This window comes from Populus trichocarpa, chromosome 13 (genome assembly GCF_000002775.5).
Source record: "Populus trichocarpa isolate Nisqually-1 chromosome 13, P.trichocarpa_v4.1, whole genome shotgun sequence".
Taxonomy (NCBI): domain Eukaryota; kingdom Viridiplantae; phylum Streptophyta; class Magnoliopsida; order Malpighiales; family Salicaceae; genus Populus; species Populus trichocarpa.
The window spans coordinates 13,923,384-13,943,476 of NC_037297.2; the positions used below are offsets into that span (position 1 = coordinate 13,923,384).

The 20,093-nt window shown below is 37.4% G+C and overlaps 1 protein-coding gene across 1 annotated transcript; it reads left to right on the forward strand.

Annotated features, from left to right (window-relative positions):
• Positions 1-14,663: 14,663 nt before the first annotated feature.
• Positions 14,664-17,619, forward strand: LOC127904215 (protein ACCELERATED CELL DEATH 6-like). Its single transcript, XM_052446597.1, has 4 exons — positions 14,664-15,264; positions 15,369-15,922; positions 16,028-16,087; positions 16,767-17,619. The coding sequence occupies exons 1-4, from the start codon at positions 14,679-14,681 to the stop codon at positions 16,890-16,892; spliced, it is 1,326 nt and encodes a 441-aa protein (XP_052302557.1). The 5' UTR covers positions 14,664-14,678; the 3' UTR covers positions 16,893-17,619.
• Positions 17,620-20,093: the final 2,474 nt, after the last annotated feature.

Consider the following 20,093-nt stretch of genomic DNA (forward strand, 5'->3'; position numbering starts at 1 on the left):
TCCCATCTGGCGATCTCCTTTTTCAAAACCAAAGAATGTGTGTAGCTCGGTCAACCTGAAATCCCATCTGGCGATTCCCTTTAACCAAAGCTACATGAGATCCCATCTGGCGACCTCATTCAACTTGAACTTAAAAAAATGTGTGGTAGCTCGGTCAACCTGAAATCCCATCTGGCGATTCCCTTTAACCAAAGCTACATGAGATTCCATCTGGCAACCTCATTCAACTGGAACTAAAAAATGTGTGGTAGCTCGGTCAACCTGAAATCCCATCTGGCGATTCCCTTTAACCAAAGCTACATGAGATCCCATCTGGCGACCTCATTAAACCAAAACTAAAAGATGTTACGTAACTCGGTTAACCTGAAATCCCATCTGGCGATTCCCTTTAACCAAAGCTACATGAGATCCCATCTGGCGACCTCATTAAACCAAAACAAAGAATGTGGAACAAATGGTCTCATTGTATGGGTGACGAACCCAAGAAAAATGATGGTCTCATTGTATGGGTGACGAACCCCAGAAAAATGATGGTCTCATTGTATGGGTGACGAACCCCAGAAAAATGGTGGTCTCATTGTATGGGTGACGAACCCCAGAAAAATGATGGTCTCATTGTATGGGTGACGAACCCCAGAAAAATGGTGGTCTCATTGTATGGGTGACGAACCCCAGAAAAATGGTGGTCTCATTGTATGGGTGACTAACCCAAGAAAAATGATGGTCTCATTGTATGGGTGACGAACCGCAGAAAAATGATGGTCTCATTGTATGGGTGACGAACCCCAGAAAAAAATGATGGAAAACGGTCTCATTATGATGGGTGACCTACCCAAACGGAAAGAATGTGAAGTGCGGTCTCATTATAATGGGTGACCTACCCAGGTGGAAGATAGAAAAAATGTGAAGTGGTCGCGTTATAATGGGTGACCTACCCAGGTGGAAGATAGAAAAAATGTGAAGTGGTCGCGTTATAATGGGTGACCTACCCAGGTGGAAGATAGAAAAAATGTGAAATGGTCTCATTGTTATGGGTGACCTACCCAGATGGAAGATGAGAAAAATATGAAGCGGTCTCATTATTATGGGTGACCTACCCATGTGGAGGATAGAAAAAATGTGAAATGGTCTCATTGTTATGGGTGACCTACCCAAATGAAAGATGTGATGTGACAAGTGTGAGAAATGGGACTTACCTGGCGAAGTCCTGAAGGGATGATAGAAGAAGGGCCAGAAAACTTGGTGCTTCTTGATAATTCTTGATCGTAGGGTTTGAAAACTCGATGCTTCCTGATTGCAAGGTTGATCTTTTCATTTCTTTGAGATTTTCCTAACAGTAAGGTTTATCTCTCATCTTCTTCCCGTTCCAAGGTTACAACATGATTCTCTGTCATTATCAGCTCAATGATTCTCTTTTTTTTTTTGGTCCCCAATCTTGCTAAACTACATTGAGGATTTTTCCTGCAACAAAATAAAAAATATGTACAATGTTTTAACGTTAGCTGACATGCATGCATCCTTACCTGATTCGAAATATAGGTCCCCCCTCTTCGATGTTCCATCATCACAGGGTGCCTTTGTTTGCATTCCAAAGCTTTATCTGTCCTTCCCATGTACTGACTCATTCGTGTGCTAGCCATCCAACCAGTTGTAAGTGCAGTGCCCAATCTAGGCTGTCCATGACGATTACTGCTCTCGCTGTTATCAAGCTTGACTTTGCCCCCAAGTGTGGTGTTGCTTGATTCATTGTGAAGGATTTTCTCTCCTGGATTCTTCTAAGAATTATCCTCTGATTGGTTGTGTGCATCATGCCAACACCCATCATGATTGTCCATCAGTCATAAACTTGCCTCAAGCTGAAACAATACTCTTCAAGTAATGTTATCACCAGTCTTCATGGAAATTATCCAATCGTCCAGACATGCATCTCATAGCTTGCAGTGAAAGACTCATCGTTGTATGCTCAATGTTCTTTCTCATGGATTTCTCTCAGCTTGTTAAATCAGATAGTGGAAAGAAATGTCTCGACATCATCAATGATGTTCATGTTATCACCCATATTCATACGGTGAAGTGCGCATTGAGCTCCAAAACATATGGTCCCACAGTCAGTCTTGGTGGTGTGCATCTTTCTGACATTCATTCTAATGCAACTATGAGATAACATCTGTCATAGCCATGTTTCAAAGGGTAACCCCAAGATGAAGATAATAAAATGCCCTTCAAGTGCAGCGTTGCTCATCAATTGCTGCTGAAGTTCACTAAATCACTGACTGTCTTTGAACAACATTGCCCCCAGTAATGATCTGAATGCTCGTTCATCTGTTTATACTCAACAAGTTTTTTTTTCTTTGTCATTGTCAGATGCTAAAAACTTTGATGGACTTTGACGACTCATCATCTGATTTTTCTTTGTCCCCAGCTGATCTGAATACTGATTGTTTTCCTTCTCAGGGTCCACTGTATTGCCCCCAAGTGGTCAACTTTTCAAGGAGTGTCAAGAAGTGTTGATGTCATTCTTGTCAAGGATTTTGCAAATTTGGTCGATGTTCTTGTTGTTTAACAATCTTTCTTGTTATGGAATCAACTCTCATATTTCAAAGATCATGTCAATTCAAGTCTAATTGTTGAAATGAAATCAGAGAGATGTCAGTTTTTGAAAATCAAGTTTCTTCGGTCAAAGATCCAACACACGTTATTCGAAATATACAGTCCTTTGATTGTCATGTATTTTGAAAACAGAAATTGACCCATTGTAAGACTAAAATGGTTTTTTTTTTTTTTTTTTTCATGGTTCTTTGTATCCATTTTAGACTCTGATTTCGGGTATATCTTTTGATGGTCTATGATGAGGTGACCTTCTGTGAATTTCTAGGAAAACAAAAGGCTCAAGTCAAAACTTGAGGATTCATCAAGAAAGATTGTTTTTTTTTTTTTAGCACCAATTTTATCAGCATGCATAATAACCAATAGCTTAATCCATGAAGTCACGACCCTTATGGAACAACTCTTCAATTTTTGAGATCGCCATTTATCGGTTCAGATTGCTTACTTGATTAAAAAGGGCTTTTAAAAGCACGTAATGTAGGCTATGGTTCATGGCTATGAAAGAAAGGGATTTCACAAGCTCAAAAGGTGTTTGAGGGTTTCAGAGAACTAGGATCAACATCAAACTATTCATCAACTCTTTTTCTATTGTTGTTTTTGTAGAGGAAATGACATATAACCTTATTAACCTTAAATATCAGAATTCTCTTAACATAGGTTATATGCAAATCCAACTTTTTGAAATATCACTCATTTAAAATATCTCTCATTTGCCCCCAGTGTGGGGTGTGATCCTAGTCAAGGTTTCTTTTTGAAAGAAAACATTTTACCAGGCTCAAAATGGGACTGCAAGGGATATAATCTTTAGAAAGTGAAGGGATATCAAAGATGGTCTTTTCTCATTTCAAGCAAGGTCGGTTAGAACCGATAAATTTTGACCTCGTCCAGTGTAATGATTTGGACTTGTAAGAATCATGATTCACGAGTCCATAACTACTAAATCCACTACATGTCATTATGCATACTGCTAAAAATTTAGCTACAGTGTGGGGTTCAGTTTCAGGAGGTATGAATTCAAAATTGTTTGGTCACCTCATGTCATTTTTAAGCATCGAGTCATTTTTGCAATCAAAATACTTTTAATCTTCAGGATTGATTAATCTTAATCGCATGTTGGAGCTTGATCAAAATATTTTGTAAAAATACCCTTTGAAAGAAGCATCTCTTGATTTCAAAACAACAGGAAGACAAAGGAAAGACATGTTTCGTTCAAGGATGAGATGTGATCACAAAACAAAAAATGCGACATTGCACAACAATATGATTGACAATTCATTGCCATTCTTGAATCATCTTTTCTGGCAATATCTGTGTTTTGCCGAGCAACTTCGATTACTGGTTATTCTGATGATGTTCGGGTGACAAAATGATCGATGACATCATCTTTCACAAACTGAGCTCGATTCTTGAAACTCTTGCATTTGTTCAACTGAAATGGCCGAGGACCCTACCATGACATCCCATCTCTTGTTTGGATTATACCACCTAGAAAATGGTGGTTGCATGGGATTTGTCGGAGTCAGGCAAAAAGTCTGGAACCTGACAGGTGCTGGTGGGCCAACTTGAGCGGCAGAAGGATGTCAATCTTGGTAAAGACACTTGAGCAATTGATGTTACAGCGAGACCTGGCTAGGCAAAATAACTGCGGTTTCTCAATTGAGAGTCATCTTCTGATTCAACTCTCTTCACAATTCTGGAATCCACGGCAAAACCTTCAATCCTTCACTTCTTCATAGCTCGCTCAATGCTTTCGATGATCTTCACAACATCATGTCAATCTTCCAATGTTGTTGTGGTCATTTGTGGATTGTTGGAAACCTTCCAACAGCTAGGTAATCTTGCCAGCGCATAGAATCATGCAGCGCTATCACTGTCAATGTGTTAAATGATGCATTGTTTTTTTGGAGGAGAAACTGCTGAATATGAAACTCCTTTGTCTCCTCTTCGATCCCTCACTGACAGTGCAGCAAACAAACACCTATAGAGGGAGCTCTGCTCTGTTGAAGTTTCAATCTTCTTTCTATTTTTCAGCCGAGGTCTGTCTCTTTTCCCTACTTTTGCATTTTCAAGCTAACACCGATGAGAGAAAATTATAGATGATCAGAAACTACTGCATCCCTTCTTGGATTCTCCACTTGCAGATCTACAAACAGGTTTCTGCAGAGAGAGCTCTGCCACGGTGAAGTTCTATATTTGCTCCTGTTTTCTAGCTCAAGTCTGGCTTTTCTGCCTACTACAGTGTTTCGATGCTGGGTCTCGCGCAGCCACATACACTAAGTTGGACCAGTAAAAAAAAAAATTCAAATTTTTTTTTTAAAATTTATGATTTTTTCATATATTTTTATTGTATTTTGATTAATATTGGTTTGTATTTTTATACTGTAAAGATACAAATCCAGTATTAAAATACCTGGTTTTCGTTAAAAAAATAATAAAATAATAAAAAATAAAATGTTTTGTTTTCATCCATACGGCCAAGTGTCTCAAAAATAAAAAAAATTTATGTTATATTTTCATACAACAAAGAAAATTTCAAAAATATGTATTAGCATACATTTTGGCTTTAATAACCAGTTTATTAAAGTCACGAGAACTAGGTCAATATTTCAAAAATTCTAAAAAAAAATTATTTTATTTTCTTTCAATATCCGGGGTTACGACCTTATACGTAAGACGTACTCCGGATATTAAATTCTTTTGTTGACGTTAGAACGGTTAGGTTTTACCCAATAAGATAAGGATCTCCTTACCGATGAGAACTTTTCTTAAACCACATACGGACCAACAACTAGAAAACACGACAAGACCTTAGATTTTATCAGACAATAAAACAATGTAGCCTACCTTAGGTAAGACGTATTTGAGGTGCTAATACCTTCCCTTTACGCAAGCAGTCCCTGTACCCGATCTCTGAGACCAGTTAGGGTTTTTAGTGATCAAAATACTAAGTGGCGACTCCCATTCCAATTTTTTCACAGATAAAAGACAAGAATTCCTTGTCTCTCCATATTTGCCAGATTGATAGAAGATAACAGAATTTGAGGGTGGATGTTTTCGCCGCAACGCCGCATGCGTGCGACACTAGAGATGAATCCACTCATTATAATTGGAATAATAAAGGCTTGAATGCTATATTCATGTAGTCTCTTGATGAATTTTAAAGAACCTACATGTGTGAGATAGCTAAGGAAGCTTGAGATATTCTTAAAATTACTTGTGAGGGTACCAAGACGATGAAAAATTCCAAATAAAAAATGCTAACCTCAAAGTTTAACGGGTTAACTTAATTAGTTGACTTGATTTTTTTCTCTTTTCCTGATTGATTTTTTTTTTCTCAATTTCATAATTTAACATTGGGTTAATTAGAAATTAGGTTTCGTGATTTGTTTTGATTTACTTTATATAAGGTTATCCTTGTCTCATGACTCAGGTGATGAGTTAACCTAGATTCACTTGAGTCGTTTTTTATGTCCTTTATTAGTTTTTTTTCAATTTCATCTTTCAACACTAGGTTGATTGGAAATTAGGCTTCCTAATTTATATTAATTTACTTTCTATTGGGTTATTATAGTCTCATGACCTAGGTCACGAGTTTAGCAAGTTAACTCATGTTATATTTTTTGTCATTCTTTAATTGATTTTTTTTTTCAATTTCATCTTTCAAAATTGAGCTTATTAAAAATTGAACTTTATAACTTTTTTTATTTGCATTCTATGAGATTATTATTATCTCATGATTCAGCATGTGAATTGATAAGTTAACTCAAATCAATCCAATATGTTATTATTTTAATATTTATGAAAAAAATCTCATTTTAAATATTTATTTTGAGTTGAACTACGTTTCTAATAGTTGTTCGGTTGTCTTTAAACCTGCTAAGATAACCGAATTACATTGGATCAATTTCTATATGGTTTAAATTTCTTTTTACAAAAATAATAATTTAGCAACACTTAGATATTTTTTTATGTTAAAAAAAATTAATCTGACCTACAAGTGAGAAAATCATCTAGTCAAATTACTATATGCGGTTTGTGCTACATGCATCTTCTACCATAGCTTCCATCTGAATGTGATGTTATTAACCTGTTGAAGTTTCCGTGAGGATGATCAGATAAAAGACTAAATTCACCAACAGGCAACAAGACTAACCACAATGTTGACCTTTATTATTATGCATTTTGATGAATATTGTACTTAAATAATTTAAGCTAATAATGATTTACATAAAGAAATCACTAAGTTCATGAACATGTCTAAACAGTAAAAACATCTCTTTTAACTGTTAATATTTTGAAAAGATTGTTCCTATGGTGGGTGTGTGGTTTTGAAGATTCTGAAATTCTTGAAATTTTGTGAATTTATGTAGTTTGTTGTTGAAGTCATTTTTACGCTAATATTAAATGACATACTTTTACGCTAGAATAAGCAAAAGATGAGGTCAATTCTACACTGAAATTGAAAGAGCTTGACAATATAAATAATAATTTTCAGGAGATTCAAAGCTTGATATAATAAAAGTATTGCTTATAAAAACAACCTGATGATCACTGTACCAGCTTGGAAGCCAATGTGTTGCACGTTCATCACAATTTCTAGTAGAAGTTAAATTAAAATCACTTAAAAGAAAAGAAAGACGCAGGAAGAATAAAGTATGAGAAAAAGAACTACTGCATCCAAAAAAGGACAAACTCGCACGTGAAGTTTTCATAAGAAAGAGGGAAAAGTAAAGATGCTTAAAGTGTTTCCCTATAAGAACATCAAGAAGCTCTGTCTATACAAGTTCCTTTCCTTTAATTATATGTAAATTAAATTAGAGGAAAGGAACTTGCTTCACTTTTTGATATCATTAATTTATTCATCTGCACGCAAGATAAGTATGTGAGGGAGATAAGTCTGCCTGTGACGACTAGTTCGTTAAATAATCCCTTAGCTCTGCAGGTAGAGAGTGACATTATCATTATTTTGACGAAGATCCTAGAGAAAGCCATGTAATTGCATAATTCTAGATTTAGATGGAGAGGCAAGAGTTCTAGGGTGCTCCAAACACTTGCCGAAATTAGATAGTCCACCACAAGGTAAAGAACATAAATGGAGAGGGATGAGGGTAAAGCACTGAGTATGAGTTGATCTTATTGTTTCCATGTGAGAAATGTTTGGGAAGGACCAAAATTAATTTTGGCAGAGGCAGCAGAAGAGTGATGTTAGGTCCCAGTCAAAGCCTTTAAGAAAATAAGAAAATACTCTGCTTAAGGTGAGAATAAACCTTGTAATACTTTTCTTGTCCTCAACTTGCTGGAAACAATGATTTAAATACAAATAAAAACTTAACTACTTCGCTAATTAGAAGGACGTGGAACGGCTAGTTGACAGAGAAATAGCCCCCACTAATTGACTTATTCCTTCTAACTTTATTGACCAATTCAAAAAAAACAAATTAAACAAATTCAGCAATTGCCCACAGCTGAATCCTCATAATACGTGTCCCAGCTCAACCCTCATATCTTGGATTCTTGATAGGCACCCTATTAGACCTTCGTGGTTTATCATTGCCCCTGTCTTGAATTAGAACCTTGTCCTCAAGGTTGAAGGACAGAAACTTGTCACGCAGCTCCTGTGCATTTTCCCACGTAGCATCCTCCTTTGACAAGTGTTCCCATTGGACAAGGAGTTCCTCAACAAAAGTAGACCCTTTCCGCACCCATCGGGTTTCCAACACAGCAATAGGTTTTAAAACAAACTCACCATCATCAGTAATGGGAGGCAGTTCTGCGCTGGTGACCGTGGACTCTCCAACTTGCTTCTTGAGAAGTGAAACATGAAAAACAGGGTGTATTCGAGCATCTGTAGGAAGCTGAAGCTTGTAAGCAACCTTTCCCACCTTTTCCTCAACCTTATAAGGACCATAAAAACGACTGGCCAACTTCTGAGCTGGTCTCCGAAACAGAGATTGTTGGCGATAAGGATGTAGTTTGAGAAAGACTAAATCCCCCACTTGGAAGTTCACGTCCCGTCTTTTGGAATCAGCCCCCTGCTTCATTCGATTAATTGCAGCCTGCAGATTAATTTTGAGCTGACGTAAAAGAGAAGTACGAGAAATCATAGTCTGATCCACCTCGTGCACTGAAGAGGCCCCAATCTGATAATTCGGGATGCTCGGTGGTGGTCGGCCATAGAGAGCTTGAAAAGGAGACATCCCGATAGAGGAATGGAATGTGGTGTTGTACCAAAATTCAGCCCATGCAAGAAAAGAACACCACTTTCGAGGTTGTTGAGAAACAAAACATCGAAGATACTGCTCAACACACCTGTTAACCACCTCCGATTGATCGTCGGTTTGGGGATGATAAGCGGAACTCATGTGCAGCTTTGTCCCTGACATCTTGAAGAATTCACGCCAAAAATGACTGATGAAGATAGGATCCCGGTCACTAATAATGGACTTCGGCATGCCATGAAGCTTGACAATCCCCTCCACAAATTTCTCAGCAACCATTTTGGCCGTGTAAGGATGTGCTAAAGCCAAAAAATGAGCAGATTTGCTTAAACGGTCCACGACCACAAAAATGGTGCTTTTACCATTAGAAGGTGGTAACCCTTCAATGAAATCCATGGTAATATCGTCCCAGATTTGACAAGGAACTGGCAGCGGTTGTAGAAGCCCGGCTGGAGATAAAGTATCAGCCTTATTCTTTTGGCAAACCGTGCAAGAAGCAACATATTGCTGAACCACTCTATGCATGGATGGCCAATAAAATTGTTGCGCCATTCTTTTGTATGTGCGTAACACCCCCGAATGACCTCCAGAAGGTGAATCATGGAATTCCTGTAATAGAAGCTGGACAAGAGTTGAATTAGGGGGAATGACTACTCGGTTATTGTAACACACCAAACCATTCAACCATTTATAGGGAGCTCCCGGATTGGCAGTAGCAAGTTTGCCAATACGGATCATGTAAGGATGCTGGTTGGCTTCCTCCTTGAGAGTCTGCCACAAAGATGCTTGAGGAACAAATAGTGCATTAAGGCTAGGGCTGCCAATTACTCTTGATAAGGCATCAGCGGCAGAATTCTCCTTTCCCGGCTTATAAGTGATTTCGTAGTCATACCCTACTAATTTGGACACCCATTTCTGCTGTTCTGGGGTGACAATGCGCTGCTCCATCAAGTACTTGAGGCTGCAATGATCAGTGTGTATGAAAAATTTCCTGCCCAGCAAGTACGGACGCCACAACCGAATAGCTTGAACAATGGCAAGCATTTCTTTGGCATATGTGGACCATGACAGTTTAGTGACCCCCAATGCTCGGCTCATGAATGCAATGGGTCTCCCGTGCTGAGTTAACACCGCCCCAATACCAGTACCTGAAGCATCAGTTTCAATGACAAAAGGTTCATTAAAATTAGGCATAGCAAGCGTAGGAGTTGAAGTCATCGCTTGCTTCAAGGCAAGGAATGCCGCATCTGCCTCCTCTGTCCACCGAAATAGCCCCTTCTTCAAAAGATTTATGAGTGGTCGGGCAATGATTCCATAATTGCGAACAAACTTCCGGTAGTAACCTGTAAGGCCTAAGAACCCTCGCAATTCAGAAACATTAGTTGGGCAGGGCCAATTAAGCATAGATTGAATTTTGCCCTTGTCGGCCTTCACACCTTGGGACGTCACAATGTGACCCAAATACTCCACCTCTTGTTGCCCAAACACACACTTATTCAATTTGATGAAAAACTGATGATGCCTTAATATTTCAAAAGCTGTTTTAACATGTTCAATATGCATGGTCCAATTGGGGCTATAGATTAGAATATCATCAAAGAAAACTAATACAAATTTGCGAAGGTAAGGACGAAATATGGAATTCATGACAGCCTGAAATGTGGAAGGAGCATTACATAACCCAAACGACATAACTAAATACTCATAATGACCATTGTGTGTGCGAAAGGCAGTTTTGTGGATATCTAAAGGATTGACCCGAACTTGGTGATACCCAGAACGTAAATCAAGTTTAGTAAAGAAAGCAGCCCCATATAATTCATCAAGCATGTCATCGACAGTTGGAATAGGAAATCTATCTTTTATTGTTGCAGCATTTAAGGCTCTATAATCGGTACAAAATCGCCAAGTGCCATCTTTTTTTTTAACTAACAACACAGGAGAAGAAAATGGACTTGTGCTAGATCTAATTAGCCCCAATTTTAACATGTCATGAACTTGCTTTTCAATCTCAGCTTTTTGAAAATAGGCATACCTGTATGGCCGGACATTGATGGGCTCAGTTCCTTCTTTGAGGGTGATGTGGTGGTCTATTTCTCTTTGGGGAGGGAGCTGTTGTGGTTCTTGATGAATGTCCGCAAATTCTTGTAACAATTGTTGCATATCAGGTCGGTTCATCTGTGGTGTTTCTTCCCCAGCCGGCTGTAGACACACAGCAAAAATAGAATTGCCCTGCTTCAGCTCCTTCGACAGTGCTTGAACCTGTATCGGCTGAATTAGTTGATTGCCAATTCCTTCCAATTGATGATGCTGATTCATCCATGAAAACTTCATCGTCATCCTCTTCCAATCACAACCAACCGTTCCCAACTGTTCTAGCCACTGGACTCCCAACACCATATCCAACCCAATTAGTGGTAACGAATAAAGAGTTAAGGTAAATGGAATACCTTGCAATAAGACGTGCACATTGTCAAATCTCCCCTGACACCTTAGCGGAACTCCGTTAGCCACTTTCACAGCAAAGGGTTCAGTGGGCACCACCGGTAAATGCAATATTTCAGCTACCCGTTCATTGATGAAATTGTGGGTTGACCCACTGTCAATAAGCACAATCAATTCATGATGTCCCACTTTGGCCGAGACTCTCATGGTTCTAGCTGTTGACCACCCCGTGAGAGCATGGAGTGAAATTTCAGGTTCCTCATTATCAATCTCATCATCTTCATAACTGCTTTCAAGCAATAACAGCTGCGGCCCCTTACATTTGTGCCCCAATACAAACCTTTCATCACAATTAAAGCAAAGGCCTTGAGCACGCCTTTGTTGCATCTCAGACCATGTTAATCGCTTCATAGGTGATGCAGACTGGGTTTTAAAAGGTGAAGAGACGCCAACAGACCTGGTGAATGGACGATTAGAGACGTCAGTGTGCTTGAATGGTCGATCAGAATGATCAGAGGTTCTGTAGAGTGGCCGATGTGGTTTCTCTTGACGAATCATCTGCTCATCTCTCATCCGTGCCAAACTGATGGCTTCTTTCAAGGACTTTGGCTTAAACATCCGAATTCCATCAGCAATTTCAGGCTTGAGACCACCCATAAAAGTACCCACCAAAGCCTTCGGAGTCCACCCTTGCACTCTGTTTCCCAGCCTCTCAAATTCTTTCTGATATTCCCGTAAGGATCCCGTTTGCCTTATTTTTGATAAAGACTCATCAAAATCTTCGCAATCCGTGGGACCAAAACGAGCCCATAATTCTTCCACAAAAATCTCCCATGATACCTCCTTTTTGTCCTCATGATAAGCCTTGCGTAACCACTGCCACCATTGATTTGCTTCGCCTTCCAAATGAAAAGAAGCCAAAGACACTTTTTGTGCTTCCAAAGTGCCCTGGTATTCAAAAAATTGATCAACACGCGTGAGCCATTCAGTTGGGTCAGTACCAAAATACTTGGGAAATTCGAGCTTAGCCAATTTGGAGGAGAACATTGAGCGGCCACCGTCTGTGGTGTCACGAGATCGCGCACCAAAGGCTTGTCCACTGCGTTCTTGGACATTGCTAGAGTTCGGCTCTTGCCTTGGAAGCAGTACTTCAGAAATTCTGCTAATAGCAGCCTCTAGCTGTTGTAATTTGTCAGTAACACCCAGTTCCATCTTGTTGAAATTGTCTTGAAGTCCCCCAAGAGCTGCTTCTAAATTCTCGATCCTCTCTTTATTGGTAGTCATAGTGTGAAAGCTCTGATACCAATGTTAGGTCCCAGTCAAAGCCTTTAAGAAAATAAGAAAATACTCTGCTTAAGGTGAGAATAAACCTTGTAATACTTTTCTTGTCCTCAACTTGCTGGAAACAATGATTTAAATACAAATAAAAACTTAACTACTTCGCTAATTAGAAGGACGTGGAACGGCTAGTTGACAGAGAAATAGCCCCCACTAATTGACTTATTCCTTCTAACTTTATTGACCAATTCAAAAAAAACAAATTAAACAAATTCAGCAATTGCCCACAGCTGAATCCTCATAATACGTGTCCCAGCTCAACCCTCATATCTTGGATTCTTGATAGGCACCCTATTAGACCTTCGTGGTTTATCAAGTGACTGGACAGGTCAAGTGGAGAAGGGCATGAATGCGAGCCATCGACAAACAAGAACACCCCTTGGCTAATTAGATATAGCTTCATCTGCATACGCTAAAATAGATAATTGAAATCGGTGAGTTTGAGGTTGATGACCTGCTGTGTATTCGAGAGGGGAATAACAACTGCTGTTGTAGCAGAGGGAAGCATGACTGCATTGATGTTGGGAGAAGAAGTGCTAACATTGGTGTTGGGAGAAGAAGGGCTAACAATGGTGCCAGCTGTAGCAAAAACTGAAGGATCCATATTGCATAAGGTGAGTAGAAAATAAAAGCTGACATCAGATAAGTTCAGGGAAGCTGAAACAGTAGCAAATAAACAACAAAAAACATTGTTTATGGAGAATCAACATTGCAGAGAAACAGTAGCAATCAAAAATGATTGTGGATGGATGAAAAATGAAATTGTTGCAAAGAAGCAATAGCAATAGAAATCGGAGAGGCAAACACAAATCTGTTAAGATAAATTGGCTTTGATACCAAGTTGAAATAAAGTTTGTGATAATTAAAAGATTGACTTAATAAGATAGTTACATCTGTTATTTATATGATTTGAATAGTACATGTGTTACGGTGTAGCATACTATACATGATAAGTTAATACATTAATAATACAATATATATTTCGTATTCTAACACACATTCCATGATAATGGACCTCCCAAAATAATTAAGTAGCTGACTACCCGGTGTGTGTGAACTACCACTCAAGCTTTTTATTTATTTTATTTTATTTGGTAGCAAGAGCATCTTCCTTTTGATATGGGAAGTCTATGGTTGAATTCATAAAAAAAAGTACATGAAAATATTAGAGATTCACGATAAAACATACCACATATAAAAAGATAATTGGATTTATAATTGAGATGCTATAATCTGATGGATATTAAAATAAATTTCTCCATTGCCGTATATTTATGAAGAATACATTTTTAAAATTGTTCCAAAAAAGTAATCTTGATTAACATAAATTAATGTAAAAATATTATTTATGATAGAATAAAAACAATTAAGTGGCGATAGGCTCTATAATGATAATCGAGGACAGTTTCTACGTTACCTTAGCGCTAATGACTAAGGTAATAGGCACATTTACGGGTAGTTACAGGTTTAGATTGTTGAAGTGGCTATGGAAATAGTTGCAAACTACCTATGTGATTTGCGCGTCAGGTAAGATATATATATATATATATATATATATATATATTCATGGATCTTAACGTAAGAGTTTGAGACTTTTGAATTGAATGTTTATTTCACCTAGAATCTCATGCCATCGTGTATCATGTTCATTAAACCATGGATTCTCCCAACTGCACTCTGTATATTTGTTATAAATTCAAGTTAAGAATTTTCCTTTTTTTGAGTTAGGGGAGCTATTTTCCTCTTTTCCTTTTCCTTTTCCTTTTCCTTTTCTAGATGCTGCTTTAACCATAGCCAAGACTGCTTTCTCGTTCTTGCTATGTCCTGGATTCCAGAACGAATGGGTGAAGTAATTGAGTAATCAAAGTATATATCCTTGCAAATATAAAAAAAGTGAGATTCACATTATTTCAGATTCCATTGACATGCAGTCTGGTCTATTTAAATTTGAAGTCCAGCTGTCTGATATGCGTAGCTGATTCAACTAACACAATATTTTCTTTTGCCATGTCTCGCGTAGACGACGGCGTAGCAATAAAAATTGAGGAAAACTCGATCCCCAGAGATGACATGGAAAATACAAAGATAGATAGTAAGTTATATGAGTATGTGAAGCAGGACAATATTGAGGAATTTAAAAGCCGCGTCCAGCAACGTTTAGCGGAGAAGCTAGTGACTCCCTGTGGGAATACACTACTTCACGTAGCTGTAAGCTATGGAAGTGACAATATTACATCTTATCTAGCTGGAACGTTTCCTTCTCTAATCACCATCCAAAACAGCCAGAAGGACACAATCCTTCATCTTGCAGCCAGAGAAGGAAAGGCCAGTCATACAATTAAATCTCTTGTGGAATCGAATCCGAGCTTGATGAGGAAGACAAATACAAAGGGAAACACTCCTTTGCATGATGCAGTGATCACCGATAACAAAGAAGTTGCCAAACTCCTAGTTTCCAGAGATCCAGAAGTGGCCTATTACAACAACAATAATGGCAAGTCTCCTTTATATCTGGCTGTTGAGAATGGCAATAAGTACGGGATACTTGATGATCTCTTGAATTTGGGAGCTTCGTTCCCTATAAAAAGTGAAAATGGTGATGCCCTACCAGAAGGAAAGTCCCCTGTTCATGTTGCCATCAAGCAACGTAACAGAGGTGATCACAATTTCATTACTCACTAGAAAATGAATTACATACAAACAATTGTTGCAAAGCTATCATCTTTATATTCATTTGAAACATTTTCTTTTGATTTTCAGATATTTTGGAGAAAATTCAAAAGGAACAGCCAGAGCTATTACGTCTCACCGAGGAAGGGTTGGGAAATTCACTGCATTATGCATCATCCATAGGTTTTCTGGAAGGAGTTCGATTGCTATTAGAGAAGTTTCACGATGGTGCTTATGAAACCAACCTTGAAGGCAACTATCCTATCCATGTAGCATGCAAAAGTCACTCTGTTGATGTAGTGAAGGAATTTCTTGATATATTCCCATATCCAAAAGAATTCCTCAATAAGAAAGGGCAGAACATTCTTCACGTAGCGGCCACATATGGAAATGGCAGTGTGGTTAGGTACATACTCAAACAGGACCAGAAGCTCGTCGCACCGCTGCTAAATGCGATAGATGAGGATGGAAATACACCTTTGCACTTGGCAGCATTTTATGGCCGATGCACGGCTACATTTCTTCTTGTGCGTGACAATCGTGTTGAACATTTCATTGTTAACAATGAAAATTGGACACCATATGAGTTGGCTGAAGAACGTTCCAAAATATCTGAAGAGCAATACATAAAAACAGATGAAATGGTATGCTATTAATTTGATCATCATTTATCGAGTACAAAAGTCTATATATTTTAGTAGTATTACTGATTTAATATTTTGGTATCTGGTCTTCCTCTTTGTTGCCAGCGTGCCAAGGAACGAAAGCAGTTTGATTCAAAGAATAGCACCCCTGCGCTCGAGATCAAGGTATTTACGTTTAGGATTATATATGATAAGTTTTTTATTTAAGAAACAATATTTTATATAAAACACTATCCAAAAAAAAAGAGGATGGATTAATAAAAAAAAGTTTTTTTATTAAATAGATATCTTTTTTATCTTTATTTCAATAAAATCATGAAAATTTTTGTCGATATTTATTATTTTTATATTTGCTTTTAGTTCTAAAAAAATATTTATTTTTTTTCAAGAAAATCATCCATTCATTATTCTTTTATTTTTTAATTAAAACTTATTTATAAGATTAATTATGATAGGTTGTTATTAAAAAAAAACAATTTTATAAAAACATTAGTAAAAAAAAGGAACATATTAATAAGGAAAATGGTTTTGATTAAAAAAAAATATAGATACCTTTTTTATTTTTATTTCAAATTAATTTAAATTATTTTTTTATCCTATAGAATTTAAATTATTTAAGAAAATTAATTTTTATTGTCATGTAATTAAATAAAAAAATTAAAAGTATCTCGCAACACGAAATAAAAAATCTTCAATATATATTATTTTAATCAAAACCATTTAATCTCAAATGACTTTTTTTCAAACATGAACCAGTTTCATTTGCTTAGATTGTTGTCTAGCCATAGCACACAGAAAGAGCACTGCATTTTAACATATATTATTATTATTATTATTTTGACAGGACAAAGAAGTTGATTCAAATAAGATGGATACAAAAAAGGCATCACCAAGGGACGAAATAAGGGTTGTGTATTTACGATTGGTATTATTGCTTCTTCTTTTTTCCTTGCCATCCCTAATCTTTTAACAAAACAATTGATTTAACTCGTAAACCATTATATTAAAAAATTCTAAACCATTCCAGAAAATTACTTGTTCTGGGAAAGGCATTCGAAGGTTAACGTTTTTGGATGCAATTGAGGAAGTGCCAAGAACTCATTAAACAATTAAGTTTTTTCCCCCGTGCTATATATATATATATGCAGGTGACAACAGTATCGATCTTATTCTTCAATGCCTGCCCTAAGAAATCCCTCAAGGAGCTTTTCCCTGTTACTCGACTACCCATGTCACGAGCAAAAGAGGAAATGAAGAGCATGGTAGGGAGTCTTCTGGTGGTAACAGTTCTTGTTGCTGGTGTAACCTTTGCAGGTGCTATACAATTGCCACAATTAAGGGATAAAAATAACTCAAGTGAATTCAACAGCACTTATGAGAATCTTCTGTGTGGTTATTTATTTCTCGATGTGGGGGCTTTATCTACCTCTCTGGTAGCAGCTCTAATCCTTCTCTGGTCAAACTTTAATTATCCCAGATATCAAATCCCTGCAGTTCAGATTTCAACCTCCATGGTTTGTTTGGCTATTATCATGATGTTCGGAGCATTCTTTTTTTCTGTGAGAATAGCATTGCTAGGATCCCATGGTGGGTTGTTAACAATCATCGTAGAAGTGGTGGCCGTTATGTTTTTCTTTGCTCAGGCATGCTTTGTTTTTCCTTGGATTATCCCGCTAAATTTCAACTATGTTCTTCTACAGGTTCTCTTGCACAATTTCTACTACAGCCTTTTTTTATTGTTTATCTACAGTAGCTGGTGGCTGCCTAATAAACTCTCTGATCTCAAGAGAAAGCACCATCTTTAGTAAGATCAGAGGTCGGGATTTTGGGGGATAACATCTTGGATTGTGTCTGTCTAGCGATTGTGGTAATAATTTGAACTTGTAATAACTCATGAGTTTCCAATTGAATGTATGCGCACTTCTACTTTTTTTATTTTAAGCATGCATTTACTAGACTCCTTTTGTTGTTGTTGGATTCAGTTAAAAAAAATTAAATCAAATATTCAAATTAAGATATTGTTATTTGTGGAGAATTAAAGACATCAACTTGGTTAAAAACAACAAACATCCATCCCATCCCTGCTCTAATTTGAATCAATAAGGTTAATAGGTTCAAGGCATTTGCTTTAGATTTGACATCACCCTTGAGTAGATAAAAAGAGAACTGCAGGATTTTTTCGAGGTAGAAGGACGAGCAATTTAAAAAAATGTTTTGTTCTAACAAATACAGCAAAACACTACCCCACCATCAATAGAAGAGAACATAATAGTACAGATTGTGTCCCACGTTATCAAAATAAAACAAAAAAAACATATTATTTTAATATATTTTAACAAAAATAATAATAATAATAATTACCATACTATTAAACAACCCTCCATACTGATTAAAAAAACAAAAAAAGAGCAAAGGAGAAGAGACCTCCTGTTTTTCCTCCCTCCCCTTTTCAAGTATGATCAGGTCATTTTCAAGCTTGCATTTCAGACTGTTTCTGTTGCAACCTTTCACTCTATCTTTTGCAAGCTTTGAGACTATTATAGAAGTGGTTTTTTCAAAGGGGCTTTAAATGATGACCACCTTGATCGCGAGGATTCTCTCTTTATTGAATGGCCTTTTAGGCCTCATTCTTGTCTGATATTGATAATACAGAGGAAATAAAAGACAAGACGGTTCGGCAAGGTGGTCATCATTATCTAAAAGAACCACTTATATAATAGTGTCAAAGCTCGCAAAAAGTCGCAAAAGATAGAGTGAAAGGTCGCGACAGGAACAGTCTGAAATGCAAGCTTGAAAATGATCTGATCGTAGGATGTCAAGTCTTGTCTTGTGTTAAATAATATTTATGTAGTCTTATTTATTAAGGGTAGAATAATATTTTCAGTTTAACCTATATATACTTTGTTTGTATTTAGGTTAAGACTAAGCACTCATAATATACATATTATTCAGAATTCTAGTCTCCTTTTCGTGTTTGAGCTTAATTATTTTAACATGGTATCAGAGCTGGTTTTATGGAACGAGGCTTAATCCCGAACACAGCTTCGCGGATCCAACTTATCTGCAATTATTTTTTGGACTGAGATTTTGTCTTCCGCTTCTGCAAAATTTGATATTTCGTCAGTTTCTGCAATTATTTTGGTATTTCGTCTTCCCTTCAGCTTCTGCAATTTGGTATTTGCGTTCAGTTTCTGCAAATTTGTTCTGTGTTTTGGAGTAATCGTATAATTTTGAGAAGATATTTGTTTAGTTTCTGCAATCTCTGTTCAGTTTCTGCAATTTGGTATTTTGTTTTCCGCTGCTTTTGCATTCTGGTTCTCTGTGATTGTTGATTATGGCTACTGAACGAGATGATTCGCTTCAGTCTGTGAGTGTGAGGTTGGATGGGAAGAACTATTCGTATTGGAGCTATGTAATGAGAAATTTTCTTAAGGGTAAGAAGATGTGGGGATATGTCAGTGGAGCTTATGTGGTACCTAAGAATACTGAAGAAGGAGATACTGCTTCGATAGATGCATGGGAAGCAAACAATGCAAAGATCATTACTTGGATCAACAATTCTGTTGAGCATTCTATAGGTACACAGTTGGCGAAGTATGAGACAGCAAAGGAGGTTTGGGATCATCTGCAAAGGTTATTCACGCAATCAAATTTTGCAAAACAGTATTAGTTAGAGAATGACATACGAGCTCTTCACCAGAAGAATATGAGTATTCAGGAGTTCTATTCTGCCATGACAGATCTTTGGGATCAATTAGCTCTTACAGAATCGGCAGAATTAAAAGCATGTGGTGCTTATATTGAACGTAGAGAGCAGCAACGATTGGTACAGTTTTTAACAGCACTTCGCAATGATTTTGAAGGACTTAGAGGTTCAATTCTGCATCGTTCTCCACTGCCTTCTGTTGACTCTGTTGTCAGTGAGTTATTGGCTGAAGAAATACGTCTTCAGTCTTATTCTGAAAAGGGAATTCTTTCTGCTTCAAATCCTTCTGTACTAGCAGTACCTTCTAAGCCATTCTCTAATCATCAGAATAAGCCTTACACAAGGGTTGGCTTCGATGAGTGCAGTTTCTGTAAGCATAAAGGTCATTGGAAGGCTAAGTGTCCTAAGTTGAGACAACAGAATCAAGCTTGGAAGTCTGGCAGTCAGTCACAATCTAATGTTCAT

What these genes read in the sequence shown, in the direction of transcription:
- LOC127904215 (XM_052446597.1), top strand. Translation starts at nt 14,679, where the DNA reads ATGGAAAATACAAAGATAGATAGTAAGTTATATGAGTATGTGAAGCAG. An exon ending in ACATAAAAACAGATGAAATG is followed by an intron (nt 15,923 to 16,027) that starts GTATGCTATTAA and finishes CTTTGTTGCCAG; the next exon opens with CGTGCCAAGGAACGAAAGCA. An exon ending in CCCCTGCGCTCGAGATCAAG is followed by an intron (nt 16,088 to 16,766) that starts GTATTTACGTTT and finishes TTATTTTGACAG; the next exon opens with GACAAAGAAGTTGATTCAAA.